Below are 21889 nucleotides of genomic sequence, written 5' to 3'. Positions count from 1 at the left end.
CTGCTTCCTCTCCGGTGCCGGCCTGGGAGCCGCCCCGATCACTTGCCATTTGCATTTCTCCGCTGCTCGGGAGGAGGCGGCAGCCTATGCCCGGGGCGGGGGGAGGAGGCGAGGGCCGGCGGCGGGGCCAACAAGTTCGCCGCCTCCCGAGTCGCCCGCACGGCTCTGTGCAGCCGCCTCTTCCTTCCCCCGCGCCGCCTCCGCCGGGTGAGCCGGCGGGGGCCGTACGTGCCGGGCCGGGAGCAAAGGGAGGGTCTGCGGCTCGGCGTCGCTGCAGCAGCGCCGGCCCCGCCGCGCCGCCAGGGACCGGGTGCGGGCGCCGCCGCCGCCGGCTCTCCGCGCTACTGCTGCGGGGCGATCGCCGCTGCTGGCGGGAGGGGCAGGGATGTGAGCGGTCGGGTCGGCTTGGCCCCCCCTCTTTTTTTTTTTTTTTTCTCCCCTCCTCCAGAAAAAGACCAGCCAACCAACCCCAAAAAACCTACGGGGCGTGGGGGGGTGGAGGGATCCCTTGTCGCCGCCGCCACCCTCCGCTGGATCCATTGTGAGGAAATTGCCGTTCACTGGCAGCGGCCGCACATCTGGGCGGGCACATCTGGGCATGCAACATCGGCTCCCACCGCCTTCCTCCTCCGTCCTCCAGCCGGCCGAACGGATCCCTCCGGGCCGCCGGGGAGACTCCAGCTCGCCAGCCCCAGGGTCCATCTTTCAGACTGAATATTGAAAACTGGCAGCGGGGTGGGAATAAAGGCTGCCTTTTTTTTTGCCCCTGGGATTTATTTCATGGGGATGTGTTCAAGACAAGAGAGGATTCAGAAGGATATTGACGTTGTGATCCAAAAGTGCAAGGCGGAGAAGGACTGCCTGTTTGCAGGTGAGTATCCCTCCCAGGCGCCAGGTTGGCGGCACGGATGCTGCTGCCGCCGCCCGCCCCAGACCCCGCTGTGCCCGTGCCCTTCGCCGTCGTTCCCGGGAGCCGTCGCCGAGCCGGCGTGTGGCTGCCCTCCGCCTTCTTATTCCTCCCTGCCCTACCCTTCCGAGGGCATGTGAGGGCAGATGCGACCAGGCGCCGGCCGGGAAGGGCGGGGGGGGACACCCCGGGCTGGTATGTGTGCCCGTGTGTGTGCCCCCGCTGCCTGGCGCAGCCCGCAGCTGCTAGGGCGAGCGCCCAGCGTAGCCCTGGTGCTTTTTCCGCCGGCGGGCGCTACGCGGCCGTTTGCCTGGCGGCCAGGCTGGGTCCTGCCTTTATCCCCGCACACCCGCCCGGCTTCAGGGCCGGGGGCATGACCAGCGGCCAGCGGCCCCCCGTGCCGTGCAAACACTCCCCCTCGCCCGGGCTTTTGGGGTTTATTTGGCTTTGCCGGCCGTGATGAGCCGTCGCAGGAGCCGGGCTTGTGGCTGCCTGTTGCCGTTTCTGACAACTGGAAATCCCTGCTGTTGCCATAGCACCGGGCACTTGTTGCGAGGGGCGGGGGGGGGGAGAGATGCTGCATTTCCTCTGATTCACCCCGGCTCCCCCTCCATCCACCCCCCTGTCGGTAGCTGTAAAACTTGGGCTTTTTCAGCCAAAATAAAGACAAGTTGTAATAACGCAGCTCTTTTGTCTTTCAGATTTCAGGTACTCAGACTCCACCTTCACCTTCACCTATATTGGAGGCTCCAAAAGGTACTGTTTTGTTTTTTTCTTACAGTAATGACTCCCTGCATTTCCTGCTGGCAGTGAGGTACAGTGCTTCAATACCATGTCAGGCTTTTTTGTTTCCTTTCCTTTTGCAAGGAGGATCAGTAAATCATTTGCCTTCGCGCACAGGTAAACTCAGGAGGAAGTGTTGAGGGAGGTGATCAGAAATGTGATCCTAGTTACTGGAAGCTCTCCTCTGAGTGCTGCTTTGTGGGGCTTCACTGTTGTACTTTTTTAATCTATGTGGATACATAGAATTTCTGCTGGACGTAAACTTAAGTGGAACACTGTGAAGGTATCAATATATGATATAAAGTTAATTAATATTAAAAAACTGGGAAAAGTTACAATTTAAATAACAAATAGGCCAAATTTCACATCAGGACCTTATTCTCTTGAATGGAAACCATATTTAGTCCCATGACAGATACAAGACTGTCTACAATTCACCAAATCAAATTCCTGAGACATTAAGTGAAATGTCAGTATAGCTTATAAGGCTAAAAAATGCTTTTATTGAATATTAGTATAAATATTATTTCTGAGTGGTTCCAGGGTTTTGGTTATAAGCTGGATTGTGCATGTACACATTTTTAAATTATATTTCATCATTTGTTGTTTGTTTTCAAAGGGAAATATATGTAAAACCTTGAACACCCATCTTTTTCGTTTCCCTGACTCTTAGTTACCTTTTACTTAATAAGGTGCTAACAGTAAATGCCTCGTCGTTTTGTCGTTCTTTTAGCTGAATTTTACTAGACTTGGCAAGAAGTCTTGTGTTTTCTTTTTCTTTATTTTTCCCTCAGTCAGTCTGGTAATGCTGGCAATTGTTTTTCTTTCCCAGGGTATGTCAGGTTACAATACTGTGTTCCTTGCAAGTGAACCTTTCAGTGCGGCCATTGATTCTCCCCTGTGCGTGCTTCAGGGCCTGGCTGCAGAGCCAGGCTCCCAGATGGTCCCCGGGCTGTGACATTGCTCAGAAAAATGTTTTCCCACCTCACTGCCCTGCTTCTTCCTACTAAAGGAAAAGACAACTTTTGTCATTTTCAGTGTAGAATAGTTCACCAGTAGCTGAGAATCTGTCTATTTTCAGGTTGCTTGTAGTGTACTCTTTCACATAGGGTGTTAGCATATGTTTTGTTTTGGTCTTGTTTTAAAAGACAATCTGGAAAGGCTTGACACAGTAAAAAAATATCTAGCAGAAATATTATTTATTATGCTACTGAAACAATTGAATTTGAAACTTACTTTGCACTGCTTTCTCAATCGAATGTTGCAGCAGAAACCAGGAAGTGAAACCTGTCTATTGTTTCAATTTTTCAAGCTGATTAAAGTGAAAGCCCTAAGGGCATAACTGATGGCAAGCAAACTGGTTTAGAAATGTTGAAACAGAGTGTCCTTACTTCTACAACGAGAGACAGAAGAGGGCCTTACGTGCCGCAGCCTAAAATTTTAACTTGGGCCAGCATTTGCTTTGGAAACTGTTGACTGGAAACTAGCCTCAGGACCTTGAAAATTCAAACTGAATTAAGAAACAAATGTTATGCTTGCAGAAATTGGTGAAAGTGGGTTGGTACTTACAGCATATTCAAATTTCACTTTCCTTTTCACATTTGAAGGACATTTAAAAAGCATCCTTTGACATAAAGGTTTCATGTTCTCTTCCCGTTTGTATTGTGATTTAGAAGGTTGTTTTACAATATCCTTAGTGTGCAATGGTATACTCAGTGGCAGGCTGATGGTAGTAAGCTCTCTTGTGAAGTACGTAAAATGAAAACCCTAGGCCTTGACTATTAAGAGCCGAACTTGAGTTTCTCACATTGAAGATGAGTTAGTGGTTTCTCGTTGGAGAAGGGGCTGGCTGAGCAGCAGCTGTACCGCTCCATGTGTGGTGTTCAGGCAAGTCTCCAGACAGGGTCAGCAGCGGTGACTTGTATGTGGTAACAGTTTTGGAGAGTGTAAGGATCTTTTGCTTGCATTTGGCTTGATTGCCATGATTTTTGTCTCACTGCCACTGCCACAGCTGTGGACTTCCTGAGTGGTGACCCCATTTTTTGACTGTTGCACTCAGGAATTGTCCCTAAACGGCAGAACCTCTGTTATCTCCTGATCGTAGACCTGAGTATCAGCCAACAGGCCTTGTCCAGTTATTTTAGATACTCAGCCCAATGACTTCTTTTTTCAAACTGACAGAAGCACGGGCTTTCGAGTAATGGTCAAAGGGGTGGATGATCACTGGGTGAATATTCAAACTGAGAAACAGATTTCAATGAGTAAGAGTAGAAATGATGTGCAGGGAAGATCACACTACTTTAGCATGCATTAGCCGTGCTTGGAACTAAGTATTTTTCATGCTTTGTTTCCTTTAGATGTTCCTTTAGGTCAATGTGTAGTATGGCTTTGTTTAGCCATGGTGGTTAGATAGAAGAGCAGAAAGCCTTGAAAGAAAGGCCTTCAGAAGGAGGATTCTTTGTCTTAGCCTCGTAAAAAGGAACATGAAGATAATAACAGATAATAAACAGTACTTGGGGTTTTCCTCTGCATACTGTGGTTAACTCTAGTGCCCATGAAGTCCATTTATCAGTGGTCTTAATTTATAAACTCAGAGCCAGATTCTCAGTAGATCGGTATGTCTATGGCAGTTTGTGTACCAGTGCTATCTCAGTTGTGATGAGGACCTAAGGTTTATTTGTGTTTGTTCTTGAAGCTGTTAAGTTTATCTGTGTGAGATTTTTCTTCTTGGTGCCAACTTCTCTAACTTTATCTGATTTTTCCTTGTTGCTTGGATTGATTGCACAACCTCTTCCTACATTAGTACTATTCAAATATTGAGGTAATACATAACTATGCTGCAGATCAATCTAAGTAGATAGGCCTGAACCGGAGCACATTTGTAATCACTTGTATTCCCATAGTAAAGTTAAAATGGGAGAATCTCTGTAAATATGAATATATTTGTATTGTCTGAATTATCATAAATAAACCTTTACCTATGTAATTAAGTTAAATTTCAACTGTACTATATTTTTTTTTTCTAATGCACTTGCGTTCACACTTCCGAATTTTTTGTGTTGTTTGACACTGCAGAGATGCTTCCTGGTTTGGGAACAATGTAACTAGCAATTTTATAGGGAAGCACATCTTTGTGCATAATGTGGGCACTAATTATGGGGTGGATTGTTGATCAGTTTAATAACTTTTAATTCCATTGTCAGAAAGCAGTAAGTAGGGTGATAGATTTCTTACAAAGTGAGGTGTTCATTCAGGTGCTGTGACTGTGCAAGATTTACTCTAACTACATCTGGCAGAATGTCAGAAATGGCTGGATTTTTTTATGCTTTTTACTGCAGGATCTGAAAAGGATATTAATGTGAGCTGAGGTGTGGTGGTGCTTTTTTTGTTTTTTTTTTTTGTTTGTTTGTTTTAATGATCTCTTGTTTCATTTTTCTTATTTCATGTTCCTGTATGAAACACTGCTCCTCCAGAAACCGTACAGACTGAGCAGAATTGCTGATCTGTCATCTTGCAAAGAAAAATATGATGCCCTGAAGTTGTGTTGTCTTTATATGTCATTTGACATGGTTTACATAGAAGCAGTGCCTGAGTCTCCTGAAAAAAGGCATTTCTTTTTTTAGTGTTTTTCTCCCTAGCCCCCCCCCCCCCCCCTTTTTTTTTTTCTGAGGCTAAACAAGGACATCATATCAGTCCTGAAATACCTCTTCATTCAAATATATATTTAACTCTCACTGGCAGCAAGGGGCAATAACAATAAGGCCGTGCATGAGAACAGATCTAATACTGCAACATATTGTAAAAAAAATACATGTAAGACCTGCAAGAACTGAACACACAAATTAATTTTGTCATTAAAATTCCCATCTCCTATTTCCACAGTGGACTCGTGTTCTGCTTTCCTTACTTCAGTACAATGATCATAGCAATGGCAGTTCTGAACAAGCAAGGAAAGTCGCGTTTCGGTCTGAAGTAATTGTTTATTTTTGCTTACAGTAATGACACATAGTTAACTTGGGCTGTTTTGATTTTGAATATTTGGCTTTTAGTTTTCTGTCCAAGAGCCTAGACACAGTGCTTAATATTGTTGCATCAAAAGTTCTCCTGTAAACTGATGAATTAATTCCCACCGTACTGTAGCAGTGAAATATTTCACAGCTGGGAGCTGTGCCACTTGAAGAGTAAGTAAATTTCTTGTGGCTTTCTGTAGCTAGAGACTAAAACCACTATCTGAAGTCCTAGCACATTATGTCTACCAGGTGTTTGAACCACTTGATGACAAATAGATACAGATAACCTTTTTTTCCCCTTTAGTGTTATGCCCTATTGCTACTTATGTGAATTTAATAAGACTGCCTCCATGAAAGATTCCATTTGGTGAATAATTTTGAAACTGTGGTATTGCTCTGATAACGCTGAAAGTCTTCAGTACAAAAAAAAACCTGTGAGGAAAAATGGTTTGGGGCTAATTAAAGTGAGTTTTTATCTTAAAATGTATGCTTTATTTATATATACTGTAGCAAAAAGGGGAGGGAGAATTGAAAAGTAGTTTTAAACCAAAACATAAAATTGTGTCCCTCAGAAAATATCAAAATGCATCACCTTTCTGAACATTTTTTTCTTTGCTTTCCAAAATGATCCAGTTTAGGAACAACCATTTTTGGATAGGCTAGTTTTAACTTCTGTCTGGTTCACTGCATGGCAGTGTGTTTATTTGCTATGCAGTGTTAGGGAGGAGGAGGCTGGACTGTTCCTTTAGAAGCAGTGGTGGCTTACATCAGATGAAAGTGTCCATGGAAGTGTGATATAAGAAGTCAAGGAGATGATTCTTGTGGGATCCATTGCTTTGAATGGTTTTAGCTGGAATCAGTTTTACACAGTGCTTAGGAAGGGCTGAATACAAGATACAAGTTCATCTTCTGTTGCTGATGGCTGTGCTTAACTTTGTGTTCAGGTTATTATATATGTAATTACATTCCTAAAATCTACCCATGCTACAGTAAGAGAGGGGTGAAAACTAGATACACAGGTTCTATTTAGCTGTCTGTTTATTGCTGTTTCAAAATGGCTGGAAGATTGTACATCATCTTTCAATTTAGCTTTTCTATCAAATATAGCTTAACATTTTTGCTGGGACAGTACCATTTCCTAGGAGAGAAATCTATGGTATGAGATGAATCTAGTTTAGCTATAGCATGGCAAGCATTGTGATTTTCATTTCTTCACTAAAGATTCTGTAGATGAAGTAACATTGAATACAGCCTTAGGTACTTTTAAAAAGGAGTTTTTTATCAGGTATTAATTAAGTTTCAGTGTTAAAATCTCTTTAAGACAAGCATTTTCCTTTCTGTGTATTCCTATTCTGACTTTATACTGCCTTCTAATATTGACAGTGTGTGTTACGTACATGGAACCTACACATACATTCCTATAGATAGTTTTTTGATAGGTACTATAAGAAATTCAGTAGGTGTGATTTAACAAATGATTCATCCTAAAAAGACACCTAGTAGAACATTGTAGTAAAAGAGTCATTAAGTTCAATGTTGAGGGTTTGTGAAAAGCAAAATCAACACTTCTACACATGGTCATATTGAGCTCACCTTTTTTAGATGGTACTGTGTCTGACAGATCCTTCTTGTTTTGCTGTTAGAAAATCAGCGTTGTCTGAAATTAACCTATTTTGTAAAAATCACATACTTCAGGGAGAGTATGGTGTTCTGGAGATGTCTTACCAGTCTGGTGAAGTGAGTGCCTGTCCTCTTTCAGCTGCGTACTGTACCGATACTGAGAACAATACATTCAAATGGTCAATATCTACCTTTCTGTGAGAAAAGTATGTTTGTAGACACTTAAATGACTGATCTAGTTTTCAGAAGTGCTGAACTCCCACACCACATAGTGGTCTTGGCATTACTTTGTGTTGCTTAACACTTTAAAAAAGCATCACAGTCTTCATGCAGGTGTTTTTCTCGTACAAACGTATGCACTGCTGTTTGAATGGTTCACCAGCACAGAGCTGGGGAGAGTGTTGAATGTGTTCACATGCAGCGTTTTCAGTAACTTATTCTTTCTCTGCTTTCATCACATATTTTAACATATTAAGTATTTAAAAATAGACCTGTAAGCTGTCATTGTTAAAGTGTTAATGTGATAAGACAAATCAATTTGAAAGCAGAGTTCACTCTGACAAAATTAATTTCTATCACTTTTCTCTGTATTGAGACTAATACTATTTCTGGCTTTTCCTGTTAGCCTCTAATAATTTCCCATATTTTTCAATGCTCATAAATAAAAAGTTGAAGAGAATATAATACCTCTTGGCATACTTTTTCCATGGATTACTTACTGTGCAGAATACAAATTCTCATTTGAATCACAGTTTAATCACTCAGAGTCAAAATACCCAGTTTAATATGTTTCAGCACCTAGAGGGAAAGTCAATTTTAAACTGCTGGGAGAGTTCACTTTAGTTACAATTAAAACTAAGAAAGGGATGAAATGTGAGTAAATGTAGGAAAAACTCCAATGTATAATTCTGCCCTGGCATTAAATAAATCCCATTTAAGAGGACAGCTCTTAAGAATTAATGTCCTCCTTGCTACAGGAGGGTGAAGATTTTTACAGATGTTTCATTGAACTGACCTCATCTGAGGAAAAGGAGCTCCTTTTAACAGCATAAAATAGACTCAAACGCCTACTATCCTGTGCAGCAGTAGCTAGGAAATCTCACTGAAAGGACTAAACAAGGTGCAGAAATAACATCTCGTTCCCCTGACAGGCTTTTGCATGCTCACACAAGATTGCATCCATCCCGCTTCTATGGCAGGAGGAGCAGGAAGGAGCTTTGCCCAAGGACCAGGAACAATGGTTGCTTTTATGAGTCAGACTTCTCCTGGGAGGACTCGTGGTCCCCAGGGAGCTCTATGTCAGACATCGCGTCCCCCTGCTGCAAGGGCTGAATGTCATCGTACGTGCTGTTTGCACCATTCATCTGCCATGTTTCTACCCAATAAGGTGTTTGTGACAGACAGCATTTGCTCTGAAGTACAAAAAATAGCGTATGGGTTAGATATAGTATTCCAGGTCATTAGCTTTTCTTCAAATGATAGAGGTGGGTTTTTTTGTTTGGTTGGTTGGGGTTTTATTTTGTGGTATCACTCATTCTCACTAATTATTTTTCCTTAATGTTGAAAAATTAATCTTTGTTGGGGAGTTCTCACCCTGCAATAATAATACATTAAAATAATCATACATTAAAATAATGAGGACGCTCTTTTGTCAGAATAGGACCTGGCATTTATAAAGGTGTTAAAACCAGGAAGCACTTCATTGTCATAACAGTACTTGCTGATAGTCAACTGCTTGATCTCACTTACATCTGTATAAATCCAGAGTAACTCCACTGACGTGGTGAAGCTCACTCGGGTCCACAGCGATACTGCTGATTTTTTTATTTGGCCCTGACTCCTCCTAGTGAATGGCAATCTGAATAACTTTTTTTTTCACCTGCGGGGCAGTTATGAAGACCAGAATTCTGTTTTCTGCCATCTTTGCACATCTGTTCTCATTTTTGAGTACCGTCCTGGATGGTGGGAGAACTGCAATTTATCCAAGGAAAAAGGCTTGCTCTCATGCATTCTTAGCAAGTTGCTGGTGTTGCAGAGGGCACACACAGAAGGCCAGTTGTCAAAACTGTTCTTTTCTTCCTTTGTCTTTTTAGCCTTAGCATTTGAAAACCTGGTTGTTAAATGTCCTCTTTTAAGAAGGTAATTTGCTGGGCTACATGAAAACGTCTTTACCTGTCACTCACTCCGAATCAGTATTAAATCTTAAGCTGAGACCCAAGATGATGTCAGAGTTTTTTGTAGCTATAACTATTAACAGTGAAAACATTAAATAAAAAAAAAAAAAAGAAAAAAGAAAAAAAAAGAGTTTTACAGTATTTTGAATAAAAATATAACCTTCAAATATCTAAAATTTCTGGAAAACATACTTGGTTAATACCTTAGTGTGGCAGTTATGGACACTGTCAACAGCCTTCCTTAGTAGGTAAGTAGGGAATTACATAGTCTACTGGTTAATACGGTTCTATGAATCTGACATGAAATCTTTCATATGTGGTTGTAGGTCTAATGGAGTTACAGCTGATAACTGAGCTTATTAATTCCTTTATTTTAAAAAGCTATAATATTGGGGAATTATGTTGCTGTAAAAACTTTTAACCATCCTGTAGAACAATGTTTGTTAGGCTGGGCATAAAATTTCAGTAGGACTTGTAGGCTTATGTGTTGAAGAAGGCCTCACATTTTATCAGTGGATGACAAGAACACTGAAATTGGATATGTTTAGGTGGCAACAGGAGGAACATAATATCTGCAAGAGTCTCCTTGGGCATACACCAGTTTTGTTAACTCAGGCCAACAGAAGTTTTAAATTACTTTAGTGTTGGTCTCTGGAGTATGAATTAAGGAGGGACAATACTCAGCCCACCAAAGATGCAAGCTGTCTTGCTTTTAGCAGACCTAAGTGCACATACTTTTCTTTTTTTTAATCTTTGGGTAATGCGTGAGCAGCATTGCCTTTGGCATACAGCCCTGATTTCTACATGTTCCCCATGCCACATTTAGCTGTTGATGGAATTTTTACAGCAAATTTCAGTGTTGGTTAGAGCTGTTCTACCTTCATGACTGAAGTAAAATTGCATGGGATTAGCAGCCACCACTTTAGTTCTTCTGGTTAAGGTATTTTGCTGGGTAATCTAAGGACATTTCAAGTCCATGTTTTGACTGTTACATTTTATTTATTTGTTTGATATTCTTATTTAAAATGACAAATTGCGATAAATTCTAGTATTTATTAGTTTTAGCTATATGTAGTGAATTAAAATAAATGCATTCTCCATTTGAACCACACTGTAGGGAGTAGATGTGTGGAGGGAGACTCTAGGCTCCTTCTGTATCTGAATTTATATTTTACTCATAAGCCTTTACGTACTTCAGATTGTCCCTCTTGTGATGAATAATTGCTTACTATACTGTTTCTGTGTTTAAACATCAATAAGTAGATATTAAAAAATACTACCTCATAAAAGTGCATGCCTTTATTTAAGGCGTGAAGAAACACATTCATCCTGTAGTTCAGCTAAAACCTGACCTTTGCTAAGGATGACAAACACACAGAGATATGGAGTGTAAATATCCTTTACATCTAGTGCTGTCTGGCTTCGAGGCAGGCGTGGATGTGTGGAGGATGCTGGCCTCCCGGTGTGCTAATGCAGGTTAGGCATTTGCTGCCCGTAAAGAGGACAGGAGTTGCAGTTACATAAGTCAGGACAAAAATTACAAAAGCTATTGATTTTGCTCATGGAGAACGTAAAACAATCATCGTCTAGGGTCAAGAAAAGCTTTTACTCTGGCTACAAATTCCTTCCTCATTTCCCCTATTAGTAAGACATAATCAGCCAACAGCACAGTGGGTCAAGTCTTTGAAATACCACCATGAAAAGTGGCATGTCTTGTCTGTCATGACAATTTCTAAAGCATGTTTCCAGCATATTTCAGTGTATGTAACAGTTGCAGAACTCTTGATATAAGTGCTGAGCAAACCATCATAAATTGCTCGTATTGATGAGCATTTTACCATCGCTCTGCCTACTTACAGCGTATTCCCACCTGTATTTTGTCCCAAGTTACTTCTGATGTAACATTTTACCATATTCTCAGCTAATTTAAATTGACAAATTGCCATGGAATTCAGTGAAGCTGTGCCAACGCTTAGCACTGAGGACCTGTCTATAATTATATTCATCTTGTTAAGGAAGTTTAAATGGAGCAAAGCTAAATATAAATGCAGTATGTTATCTTCATTGACTTCTCATAGAACAGTTTAATACGTGCATGATTAGTTACATACCAAAATGAAATTACACATTGTGTTTGCATTTTAGGTGACAGGTAAGGACAAGCTTCATGGAAGATGATGAAGTGACATGATATAAATTATGTTATTTGAGAGTGGCTTGTACTTAAAGCGGGGGGGACCAAAGTGGGGCAAAGTTGCCTGAAGTGGTAGAGACTCGAAAAGTTTGCTCATGTAGCAAACAGGTGCTCTCATCAGAGTGGCACTTGGGTCTCAGGTTTGCATGTGGTTCAATGCCATGAGGAAAGGCACTAGACAAGACAACACAGTGGTCTCTTTCATTTCAGTGCTAAGGTGCTACATTGCCTCTCTGTGGGCAATGTAGATGCTCCCACAGGATCCCTCTGGCACAAGAAAGGTCTTGTCCCACAGGCAATACCACCTCTGCACTCCCCCTTGAAAGATAACGATGACTTCAATCTGTAGAAGTTGGAGAAGGTTTCACACCAGCCCTGTCCATGCCATTTCCATTTCGACTGTGCCACTGGAGAGCATAGGCTTCTTAGAATTGTCTTTCCATTCCTTCCCAACTTGTCATTTTCCACCCTTCTTTTCACCTTTTCCAGAGGTGCTCTGCGTACTGTTTTATGCTGACAAAAACTGGGATCTGTTGTGTTCATACTGTTGAAGAGGACAGACGTGGAATAGTTGGTATTAAACAACTGGAGTATGCAGGTTAACAACATCAAACAGCTGTAGATCACTTAACTCCCAGTTCTCTTCAGGTTATACATATATATCCTGAAATGCTCATTTCAATTCTTGGGAGGTTTTACAAGAGTAATAATGGGTGCTCAGACTGTTAATCAGAGTGATCACATGTTCGTTGCTGTTCGTTACTCTGGTTTTGGTGTCTAATATGTGGGTGGGTAGAAAAAAAATCACTGCTGAAATAATTGCAGCTGCAGCCTGAGTTGTTTGCTGATTTACATTTAAAAATCTCTTTCAGCTGGGTTATTTTTGAGATTTCTGTTGTACCTAAGTAAGACTGGACAGAGATATTTAGAAACAGTATGTATTTCAGATCTTTCACTGTAGATGCTGCACAGGTGTAAGAACACATTTTAGCTTGAACCAATGAAAGTTGTATGCTCTTGAGCATTACAGAATGTCTTTTCAATAGAACTGTGAAAAAAAAAAATAGATGTTGCTTTATACAGTTTCCCATTCTTCATTTTACAGGCGACTTACTCCTTAAAAAGCACTATTTATGGACCTTTAGGAGTCTCTCTTCAGCCACTGTCTTTTGATTCTGCTCCCCCAAATACAGGAAACATTCTGATATTTCCATCAGTGACAATGCACATTTCTTTAGGTGTGTGGTGATATTAATGGTCATTCTGAACTTTCTGGGTGTTCACTACGTGCTTTGGGGATCAAGACAATGTTCTTTTCATGTATTTGTTCCGTAATATAACTGGCTGAGTGTCACTTTTTGCCATCTGTGATGCTGTTTGAGGTTCTCCTTGGTTGGCTTCTCCTTTGATTTGTGATTATTAATCTAGAAGTGACAGATGAAAGACTCATCCTGTTGCAGACCTGTTGGTAGAGTTTCACTAATGTGAGCTGGATTTCTTGGGTATGTCTGTGGTTTTTTAAGGGTCAGGCTTGAAAATCAGATTTGCTTGTTGTGCAGATCACCAGCCGTATAGGCACAGGAAATCTGGCAGGGTGGGGTGCCAGTAGGTACAGGCGGAGGAACGGCCATGGGCTGTGCCCTGCACAACCCCGTAGATGGAGGGGGGGTGAAACTCTTGTGCATAAAGCCTGGCAGACTGCCATGGGAGCCTGCGCTCCCGAATTACTGCTCTCCTCCTGTGTCGGGACAAGCAGATCTCATAGTTACACAGGACCCTTCAGCGGGAGTCAGGTCAGGTAAAACACATAATTAACTACTTCAGTGAAATAACGTGGAGAAGGGGTGAATCTTTTGTTGCCGTCAAGATGATAATCAGGCAAATGGAAGGAATTCTGTGAATTCAGTGTCTGTGAAATTTGGAAGAGTTGAAGATGGATCACAAACCTTTCTCATTGCCTCTGCTTCCCAGAGGGCTCCAAGTCCTTCAGGTTATGCATAAAATATTTTCTCCTGGAGAGGAGCTAAGCAGAGTATCTCTTTTCCATTGCTAATTTTATATAGTAATCTGGCATGCACAAACCTGCAGCATATGCAGCCACTCCAGACCATATCTAATGCATGCATGCACGTTGATTTTAGACAAGTGTTGTCAGCTTTGTCTTCAGCATTCTGTCATTTCTTCTTCCTCAGAGATTTGACAGCTCTGAACACATCTGAGCTCTCCATAATAAGAACCCTTTTTTTTTTTTCTTCTAATTTTTCTTCTGATTCAAATCTGTGTGCGTTTTTTTTTAAGTGTCCATGCAAATGAATTTTGCACTCAGCTTCCTTGTAAACTGCCCTAGTGGCCTAGAGGGTGGCAGAGGTGACTCACCTAGCAGATGGGGGAAAGGCTGTGGATTTTGTATACTTAGGCTTCAGCAAAGCCTTTGACACCATATCCCACAGCATTCTCCTGGAGAAGCTGGCAGCTCATGGCCTGGACGGATGTGCTCTCCGGTGGATAAAGAACTGGCTGGATGGCTGGGCCCAAAGAGTTGTAGTGAAAGGAGCCAAATCCAGTTGGTGGCCGGTCACCACCAGGGTGTTCCCCAGGGCTCAGTATTGGGGCCAGTTCTGTTTAATCTCTTTATCAATGATCTGGATGAGGGGATTGAGTGCACCCTCAGTAAGTTCGCAGATGACACCAAATTGGATGGGAGCATTGATCTGCTGGAGGGTAGGAAGGCCATACAGAGGGATCTGGACCAGCTGGATCATTGGGCTGAGGCCAATTGTATGAGGTTCAACAAGGCCAAGGGCCAGGTCCTGCACTTGGGTCACAACAACCCCAGGCAGTGCTACAGGCTCAGGTAAGAGTGGCTGGAAAGCTGCCTGGCAGAGAGGGATCTGGGGGTGTTGATTGACAGCAGCTGAAGATGAGCCAGCAGTGTGCCCAGGTGGCCAAAAAGGCCAACAGCATCCTGGCTTGTATCAGGAATAGTGTGGCCAGCAGGACTAGAGAAGAGATAGTGCCACTGTACTTGGTGCTAGTGAGGCTGCACCTCAGATCCTGTGTTCAGCTTCGGGCCCCTCATCATAAGAAGGACATTGAGGAAGGACATTGAGGTACTAGAGAGAGTGCAGAGGAGGGTGATGAAGCTGCTGAGGGGCCTGGAGCACCAGTCCGACGAGGAGCGGCTGAGGGAACTGGGGCTGTTCAGCCTGGAGAAAAGGAGGCTGAGGGGAGACCTTATCACTGTCTACAACTACCTGAAAGGAGATTGTAGCATGGAGGGTGTTGCTCTCTACTCCCAAGTAGCAAGTGACAGGACAAGAGGAAATGGCCTCAAGTTGTGTCAGGGGAGGTTTAGATTGGATTTCAGGAAAAATAACTTAATGGAAAGGGTTGTCAGGCATTGGAACAGACTGCCCAAGGAAGTGATGGAGTCACTATCCCTGGAGTGTTTAAAAGGTGTTTAGATGAGGTTCTTAGGGACATGGTTTAGTGCTAGAGTTAGGTTATGGTTGGACTCAGTGATCCTGAGGGTCTTTTCCAACTGAAATGATGCTATGATTCTACCATTGCTCTTGACCCCATGGCCTGGAGGGTGGTAGGAGTTCTGCACCATTGCTTGGGGGAGCACAAACTTTTGACCAAATGTGGTGGAGCCTTCTTGCAGGAAGAGACTGGCTGCTTCCTTGTGCTGCTGCTGTTGCATGAAGGGCTATAGAAGAGCAATCTGGAGGGAATGGTGAAAATAAAATGAATGGGTCAGCATTCAGCTCTGAGTGAAAAGTGTGAGTCTGGCTGTGTATGCAAAAGGATCTTTATTAAAGAGATTGTGTGTTAAACAGTGAAGACAGAATGTTATTTGTTGCCATGTACTTTCATCTACAATTAAAACACTTTCAACAACAATAAGGACAATGTAAATATCTGTTTTCTCATTATCTGTTTACTTCTGTATTTTCTCAGAGTTGTTTATCATTTATTTTTAATGATAATGAATAATTCCAGCAGGAGGTTGAAGCTGGGCATGTTACATATTATGGTAGTGTTATTTCCTTCAAAGACACAATGCCAGGTTTTGTTTTATTTTAGGGCTGAGGATGATCAATATCACACCTCATTCTAATATTTCTAAATAATTTTTTTAAGATTAATTTATACATCTTACTGACATGCATTCAAGGCTCACGTAATTAAAACAGTTGAGCTGTTCTGCCCCTAGTATTTTGAAGTTTCTTACTGGATTCTGCCTATGGCTTTGCAGTGGCAGTGTATTGATTGGGATAGTAGCTGCTACTAAGTGAGAATCCTTTACAGCTCTCAAGCTCAGTGATTTCAATGCCTAATGATTGCAATATGCTCATGATTAACTAGATAATGTACTCTGCTGAAAAATCCTTGAATTGTGAGGTGAAGGCCGAGTAGGCTGTGGTGATGCTGGGACCTTCCTGTATAGATCATTTTCATTTGGAAGGCATTTGGTCAGAACTGCTGAGGTTTTTTGTTGTACTTGATAAGTTTCAGGAGATTATTGCATAAACATTTTCATTTTGCTGCTGATTAGTATTTTGAATGAAACAAAGTGTATAAAATGTTTCTACATTTAGCCTGTTCCTCTCTGCCATAAGACTATGTAAACTGATGAGATGATGTAAGCCTAGCTAAAGGGAAGGAGCAGTTTAATTTCCTTGATACGGTCATATTTTGCCTTTATCATTCAATTTACTTCCTTTAGAGATTATTGGAGTAATTGAGGTAAATATTTAACATCTGGCCAAATTTCATGTTGAAAGAATTTCATTTATAGTTCAAATTGATTTGATGTGTTTTGCTGTCTTAATGCCTGTAGCTGCAGTCATCTGCATAAAGCTGAAGCAATGATACTGGGTGTATTTACACTTGAATAACTTAACCCTATGTATTTGCCTGGCCATCTATCTAGCTAAAAATCTTTCTCAGGTTTTTATGTAATTGATATGTATTTACAGAGGCTTCAGTGATTCCTTTGTTAGTGTTATTTTCATTAACATTGACCATCTCACATGGTCAATGTCATGGTCAATGGGATTTTGAGAAAAAAAAAAAGGTCAGTCAACTACCATTACTTAAACATGTGAGGGATTCTACTGTATCTGAGAATTCCATCAGGATTCTCCAACATGTAACATGCCATCCTGGGGTGCATCCAGCACAGCATTGCCAGCGGGGCAGGGAGGTGATTGTCCCGCTCTGCTCTGCACTGGTGCGGCCTCACCTGGAACACTGTGTGCAGTTCTGGGTGACACAGGATAAAAAGGATATAAAGCTACTGGAGAGTGTCCAGAAGAGGGCTATGAAGTTGGTGAAGGGTTTGGAGGAGAAGCCGTATGAGGAGCTGCTAAAGTCACTGGGTTTGTTTACCCTGGAGAAGAGGAGACTGAGGGGAGATCTCGTGGGGCTACAGCTTCCTCACAAGGGGAGGAGGAGGAGCAGGTGCTGATCTCTTCTCTTTAGTGACCAGTGACAGAACCCCAGGGAATGGCAGGAAGATGTGCCAGGGGAGGTTTAGATTGGACATTAGGGAAAGGTTTTTCCTCCAGAGGGTGGTGGAGCACTGGACCAGGTTCCCCCGGGACATGGTCATGGCCCCAAGCCTGACAGTGTTCAGTAAGCAATTGTCTAACACCCTCAGACACATGGGCTTGTCATGTTCAGGGACAGAAGTTGGACTTGATCATCCTCGTAGGTCACATCCAATTCAGGACATTCTATGATTCTATATATTTGTGTTGACGATGGGAAGGTAGGTCATTGAACTTTCAGCTTTTAGTATTTCGTAACCATCTACTTCACAGTTAGACTAGTGAAACAGCAATTGACCCTGCAGAGATGTCTTGAAAACAGCGTGCTAAAAACATATACCTTTTAGAATAAAATCTAAAATAACTTTATTTTCTGTCAAAAGTGAAGATGGATGAACATGCCAATCAAGTGCCAGTGTAAGGAGGCAGTGGGGCATTTGTGTCAGAAAACCTTAACACTTGTTGGCCTTTTGAACCATTCTCCAAGTGTCTGTGGAATTATATTTATGTGTTACAGCACCTGTCTTGCAGGGCATGCTGGCCTGCGTCAGGTTTCCCATGCATGGGAACTGCTGATGTGGGGACTCGGCTGCTGGCAGCCCGGGCAGGCTGCTGGGGACAGACTTTGCAAAGGGAATGTCCTGAGGTGCTGAGTGGGAAGAGCTGCCAGGCTTGTGTCATGACATGCGCTCTCAGAGAATTTAGGTACATGCCTCCCCTCTGGAGTTACGAAGCATTAGGCATCTACACCATCACTTTTTGTCTGAAAATACAGTTAAATGATTTGTGGTAGTTGTTCCCTTTCCTTCAGTAGCATCTATTCCTGCTCCAGAGGTGGAGTTATCAGGATGCTCAACTGTGAGATCCCACAGCACAGCCAGCCCCACAATGAGGCTGCTCTGGCCTGAAAACAGCCCAAAAGTTTCTTAAAACTTCTCCACTGTCCAGGCCCTTTGTCATTTAGCTGTGGAGATTTCTAAAATTTGGTCTCACGGTTCCAAAGTGTTTCTCACACAATTCTTTTGTATGCCTGTGGCTAATTGTGTAAGACTGCTTGGACACAGGATCTGGAGCAGAAACATAGGTGCTTAGGAGACCCGGCTGGTTAGGAAAGGAGATGTCAAAAGACTTTTTAATGAGCATTCCATCTTCTGTCTCCTGGGTCAGCTAATGAGTTCCTTTTGTGAAGTGAAAGTCATCTGATGTCAGTTGACATATCTTAATGTATTTTTCAATGTAATTTTGCTCTAAATCCGTCTTTTAATACAAAGCAGTTGTGAAATACTTGCCTCACTGTGGTGTTTCAAGTAAGTGACAGTTTCAGCTCCAGCATACCGTCTGTGTGAGATTTGGGAGCCACTGAATTGTGAAGGATACATTAAGCTCTTGACACCTAGGATATATTTCATCAGTAAAGAAAAATAACAGCTTTTTTTTTTTTTTACTGGTAAATCTGTATATTCTAATCCCCAAATAAATGTATCTCATTTTTACAACTTAACCTCAAGCTGCCTTGGTGCAATGTGGTTTATAACCAGTTTCTGTGCTCATGTATTCTCTTTCTCAGGTGGTATTTTTTTTAAAAGTGAGAGATAATAGAGGAGAAGGTCTAAATCAGATTATTTTTCACAAATGAGTGCTGCATTGATGAAACAATGTAATCCAATTACAAGTTTAAGAATCTGAGCATCTGTGCTGTATGAACTTGCATTCAGATATTATGTATTTGAAATATTTGAAAGCATATGTAAGGCGCTACTTAATGGCATAGGGGAAGGTGACACACAGTCGCATCAGCATGGACATATGTGAATCTCAATGATAAGAAATGCTGTTAGGTCAATTTTAAAGCAAAACAATTATGCAAGTTTTGCCCTAATGTAGCTTTGGTGCATTTCTAGCAACTCAGTGAATGCTGTTGTCTCATTTGATTATGAAGTCTAAAAATACAAAGGTTTAGTGACATTGGGAGTGTCCATGGCTTCACTGGAGTGCTCTGGGATATTGCAGGAGTAATGCAGGAATAATTCACTGCTCTGTGTCCAACTTCATGCCTTCTTGTAGCTCTGTGGAAAAAGAAACCCTCTTGAGAAAAAAGGAGAGGATTTTGGAATGTGTTATATTTCCACATGGAAATGATTAAAAAAGCTAGGAGTAAAAGGGAAAATATGTTTTGTTGCTGTATTTACAGAGACAAAATAGATCAAAAAATAAAACAGTAAAAATTGGAGCAGTGGGTAATTGTATATGTATGCAGTGCAGCTGTGTAGAATAAGGCAGGTTTTATCAGTAGGTATTGTGGACAAAAGTTCCTGTGGACAGATACCTGAAACATTGCCTCTCTCTTGCCAACAATCAAGTTCTCAATCTAAAGCACGAGTCCTCCAGGTCTTGCAAAGATGCATTTTTTTTCATATGCATAAAGAACATGCTCTTTATTAGTCTAATTCTGAGAAATAACTGTCCAATTTTAGATTTTACTTTTTTAAAAACCAGAAAACTCAAGAAAGATAATCTGTTGGTGAAACTGCCCCTAAAACATTGCAGTCTGATAAAATCATAGGACACTTTTAATGGTGACCATGCTGTGTACCATCATCATATTCAAATTTGGCTTTAAATTAATTTGTGTCCTTATTAGTCCAATTGTAAACTGTAATAGCAATCACTAGATCTAACTCCTGGCTGAACTAAGCATTTTGTTTTCAGGCAAACAAATTAAAACTGTTAATTATAGAATAGCTTTTGGATGTATATAGTCTGGTTTCTTATTAAAATACTCTACTTTTTGGCTGCAGTCTGAAAACTAAATGCTTGCAGATTTGCATGCATAAAGATGAAGGAGAGTTTTGTAACATCTGTCTAATTGTCAATGGGATTTTAAATATGGATTGCAATCCTGATTCACAACAATTTCCTCATGTAAAGAGGTTACAGCGGGGGATGCTCAGGTAAGGGTTCAGAATGAAGTCTACAGAAGTGTTTGGGGACTGTGGTCAGTAGAGTTAACTCCAGGAGCTGCAGTGAGGTGTAGGTCTGTTGCTGGTCCTGTTATGCATATTTGAAAAGCAGCTCTCATGATATTCCAAAAGTAAATACCTGAGATGGGACTGGGCATCATCGAAAAGGTAATATTCTTAAGGCTTTTCAAAGTTCCTCCTAAACTGAAAATGTGCAGTCTTGCTAGGACCTGTATGAGTTAAAATGGAGAAGAGAAATAAGAAAACTGGATCTGGATGTATTTGGAGATTTACGGAAATACTTGTATTTTGGAGACATTCATACTGCTGCAAGAAATGTAAGTTTGCAGCACACACTATTGTGAGCTGTCTCCTGACGCTGTACCTGTTGTGGGTACAGCTGCCAGCAGCTCAGCCCTCCACAGCCACTGCTCGCTCCCCAAACAGCCGGAATCGCTGGGGTCAGCTGTCTCAGCTCTGCCCCCCGCCCCCGCCAGATTCTGCCCACTCTCAGGCTACTCACTGGTGGGACAGCGTGAGAAGCAGAAATTGCCTTGAGTCTCTGTAAGCGCTGCTAAGCAATATCAACACTGTTCTGGTCACAAATCCAAAACACAGCACCATACACACTACTGTGAAGAAAATTTAACTCTATCCCAGCCAAAACCAGTACAGTACCGTACTTCCACAGTGATAGTTCAAGAAATATCTAACACATAAACTAAGAGGATGTGTGTCACCTTGCACTGACACTGGCATTTTGAGGAATTTTGGGGAATTTTTGCCATACAAGAAGTAGGAAATATTTTGCAGCTCAGCAAGTCCCTTTCTCACGTCTCTAGTGACATTTAAATTGTGAACAATTTCCTTTGAAATCAATACAGTTTGATGGAATTATAACCAAGGAAAAAATGAAGGAAATAATTCTCTTTCAATCTTGTATTCAACCTTTCCCACATCTCAGACTGTGGATTGCTTTGATCCTAAATTTGCATAAAAACTACAAAATGTTTCACAGTGTAATCAGAGCATATTTAATGTTTGTATCTGTTCCTAGTATTGCTTTAAATATATACCTCATGTTTCATGTAGGTGTAGACACTCAGTCTGCATGAAACAAAAGTCTTTGGTGAAGCGAGACACCAGGGTCACTTTTCTGGGTTCAGGGAAGCTAAGGAAGATCAGGATAGCATTCTACAATTTATTCTTCAGGAGATTTATTTACCTGACCAAAAGCTATTTTCCTCCAGTAATTAACTTCAAAATAAACCTTTGAGTGCTTCTGTTCAACAGACATGGAAAAATGTCTGAGGGACGATCTGTTTTAATTCAGATCTTCCTTTTTAATTTAATACTTCTGGTAGCAAAATGGGAGCTCAGAGATATTCAGTAGACCTGAAAAAAAGATGAATGACTTTTATACTGCCATGTACTTAATCCATCAGTGCTGAGACACTTTAAAATTAAAATATATGGTCCCTTTAACTGTTTTTTACTGTATGCATTTGTTAAGGAAGAGTGTCTGATGTGCACTCTTAGAGCAGCGCTGGGCTGTGGGTTAGAGCCAGTGATCTGTGTACTTTCTGGAAGCAGGAGTGGGAATGTCAGCCCTCTGCCTCCTATTAACATAATCACAGAATCACAGAATGTGAGGGACTGGAAGGGACCTCGAAAGATCATTCAGTC

At 41.7% G+C, this 21889-nt stretch overlaps 1 protein-coding gene across 2 annotated transcripts in view; it reads left to right on the top strand.

Annotated features, from left to right (window-relative positions):
* Positions 1–651: 651 nt before the first annotated feature.
* PARP8 (poly(ADP-ribose) polymerase family member 8) overlaps positions 652–21889 on the top strand; it is a gene marked incomplete at its 3' end in the record, with an annotated part of 122478 nt that continues 101240 nt past the window's right edge. For both annotated transcript variants that reach the window (XM_080362292.1, XM_080362291.1), the window contains exons 1-2: positions 652–871; positions 1609–1663. In XM_080362292.1, coding sequence (XP_080218418.1) covers positions 781–871; positions 1609–1663 — 146 coding nt within the window. In that variant the 5' untranslated portion in view covers positions 652–780. The remainder of the gene's footprint in view (positions 872–1608; positions 1664–21889) is intronic.

Source organism: Nesoenas mayeri, assembly GCF_963082525.1.
Source record: "Nesoenas mayeri genome assembly, chromosome: Z".
NCBI classification, from domain to species: Eukaryota; Metazoa; Chordata; class Aves; order Columbiformes; family Columbidae; genus Nesoenas; species Nesoenas mayeri.
Note: the sequence above shows the minus strand (reverse complement) of the source record. Positions and strands in the feature narration are given on the sequence as shown.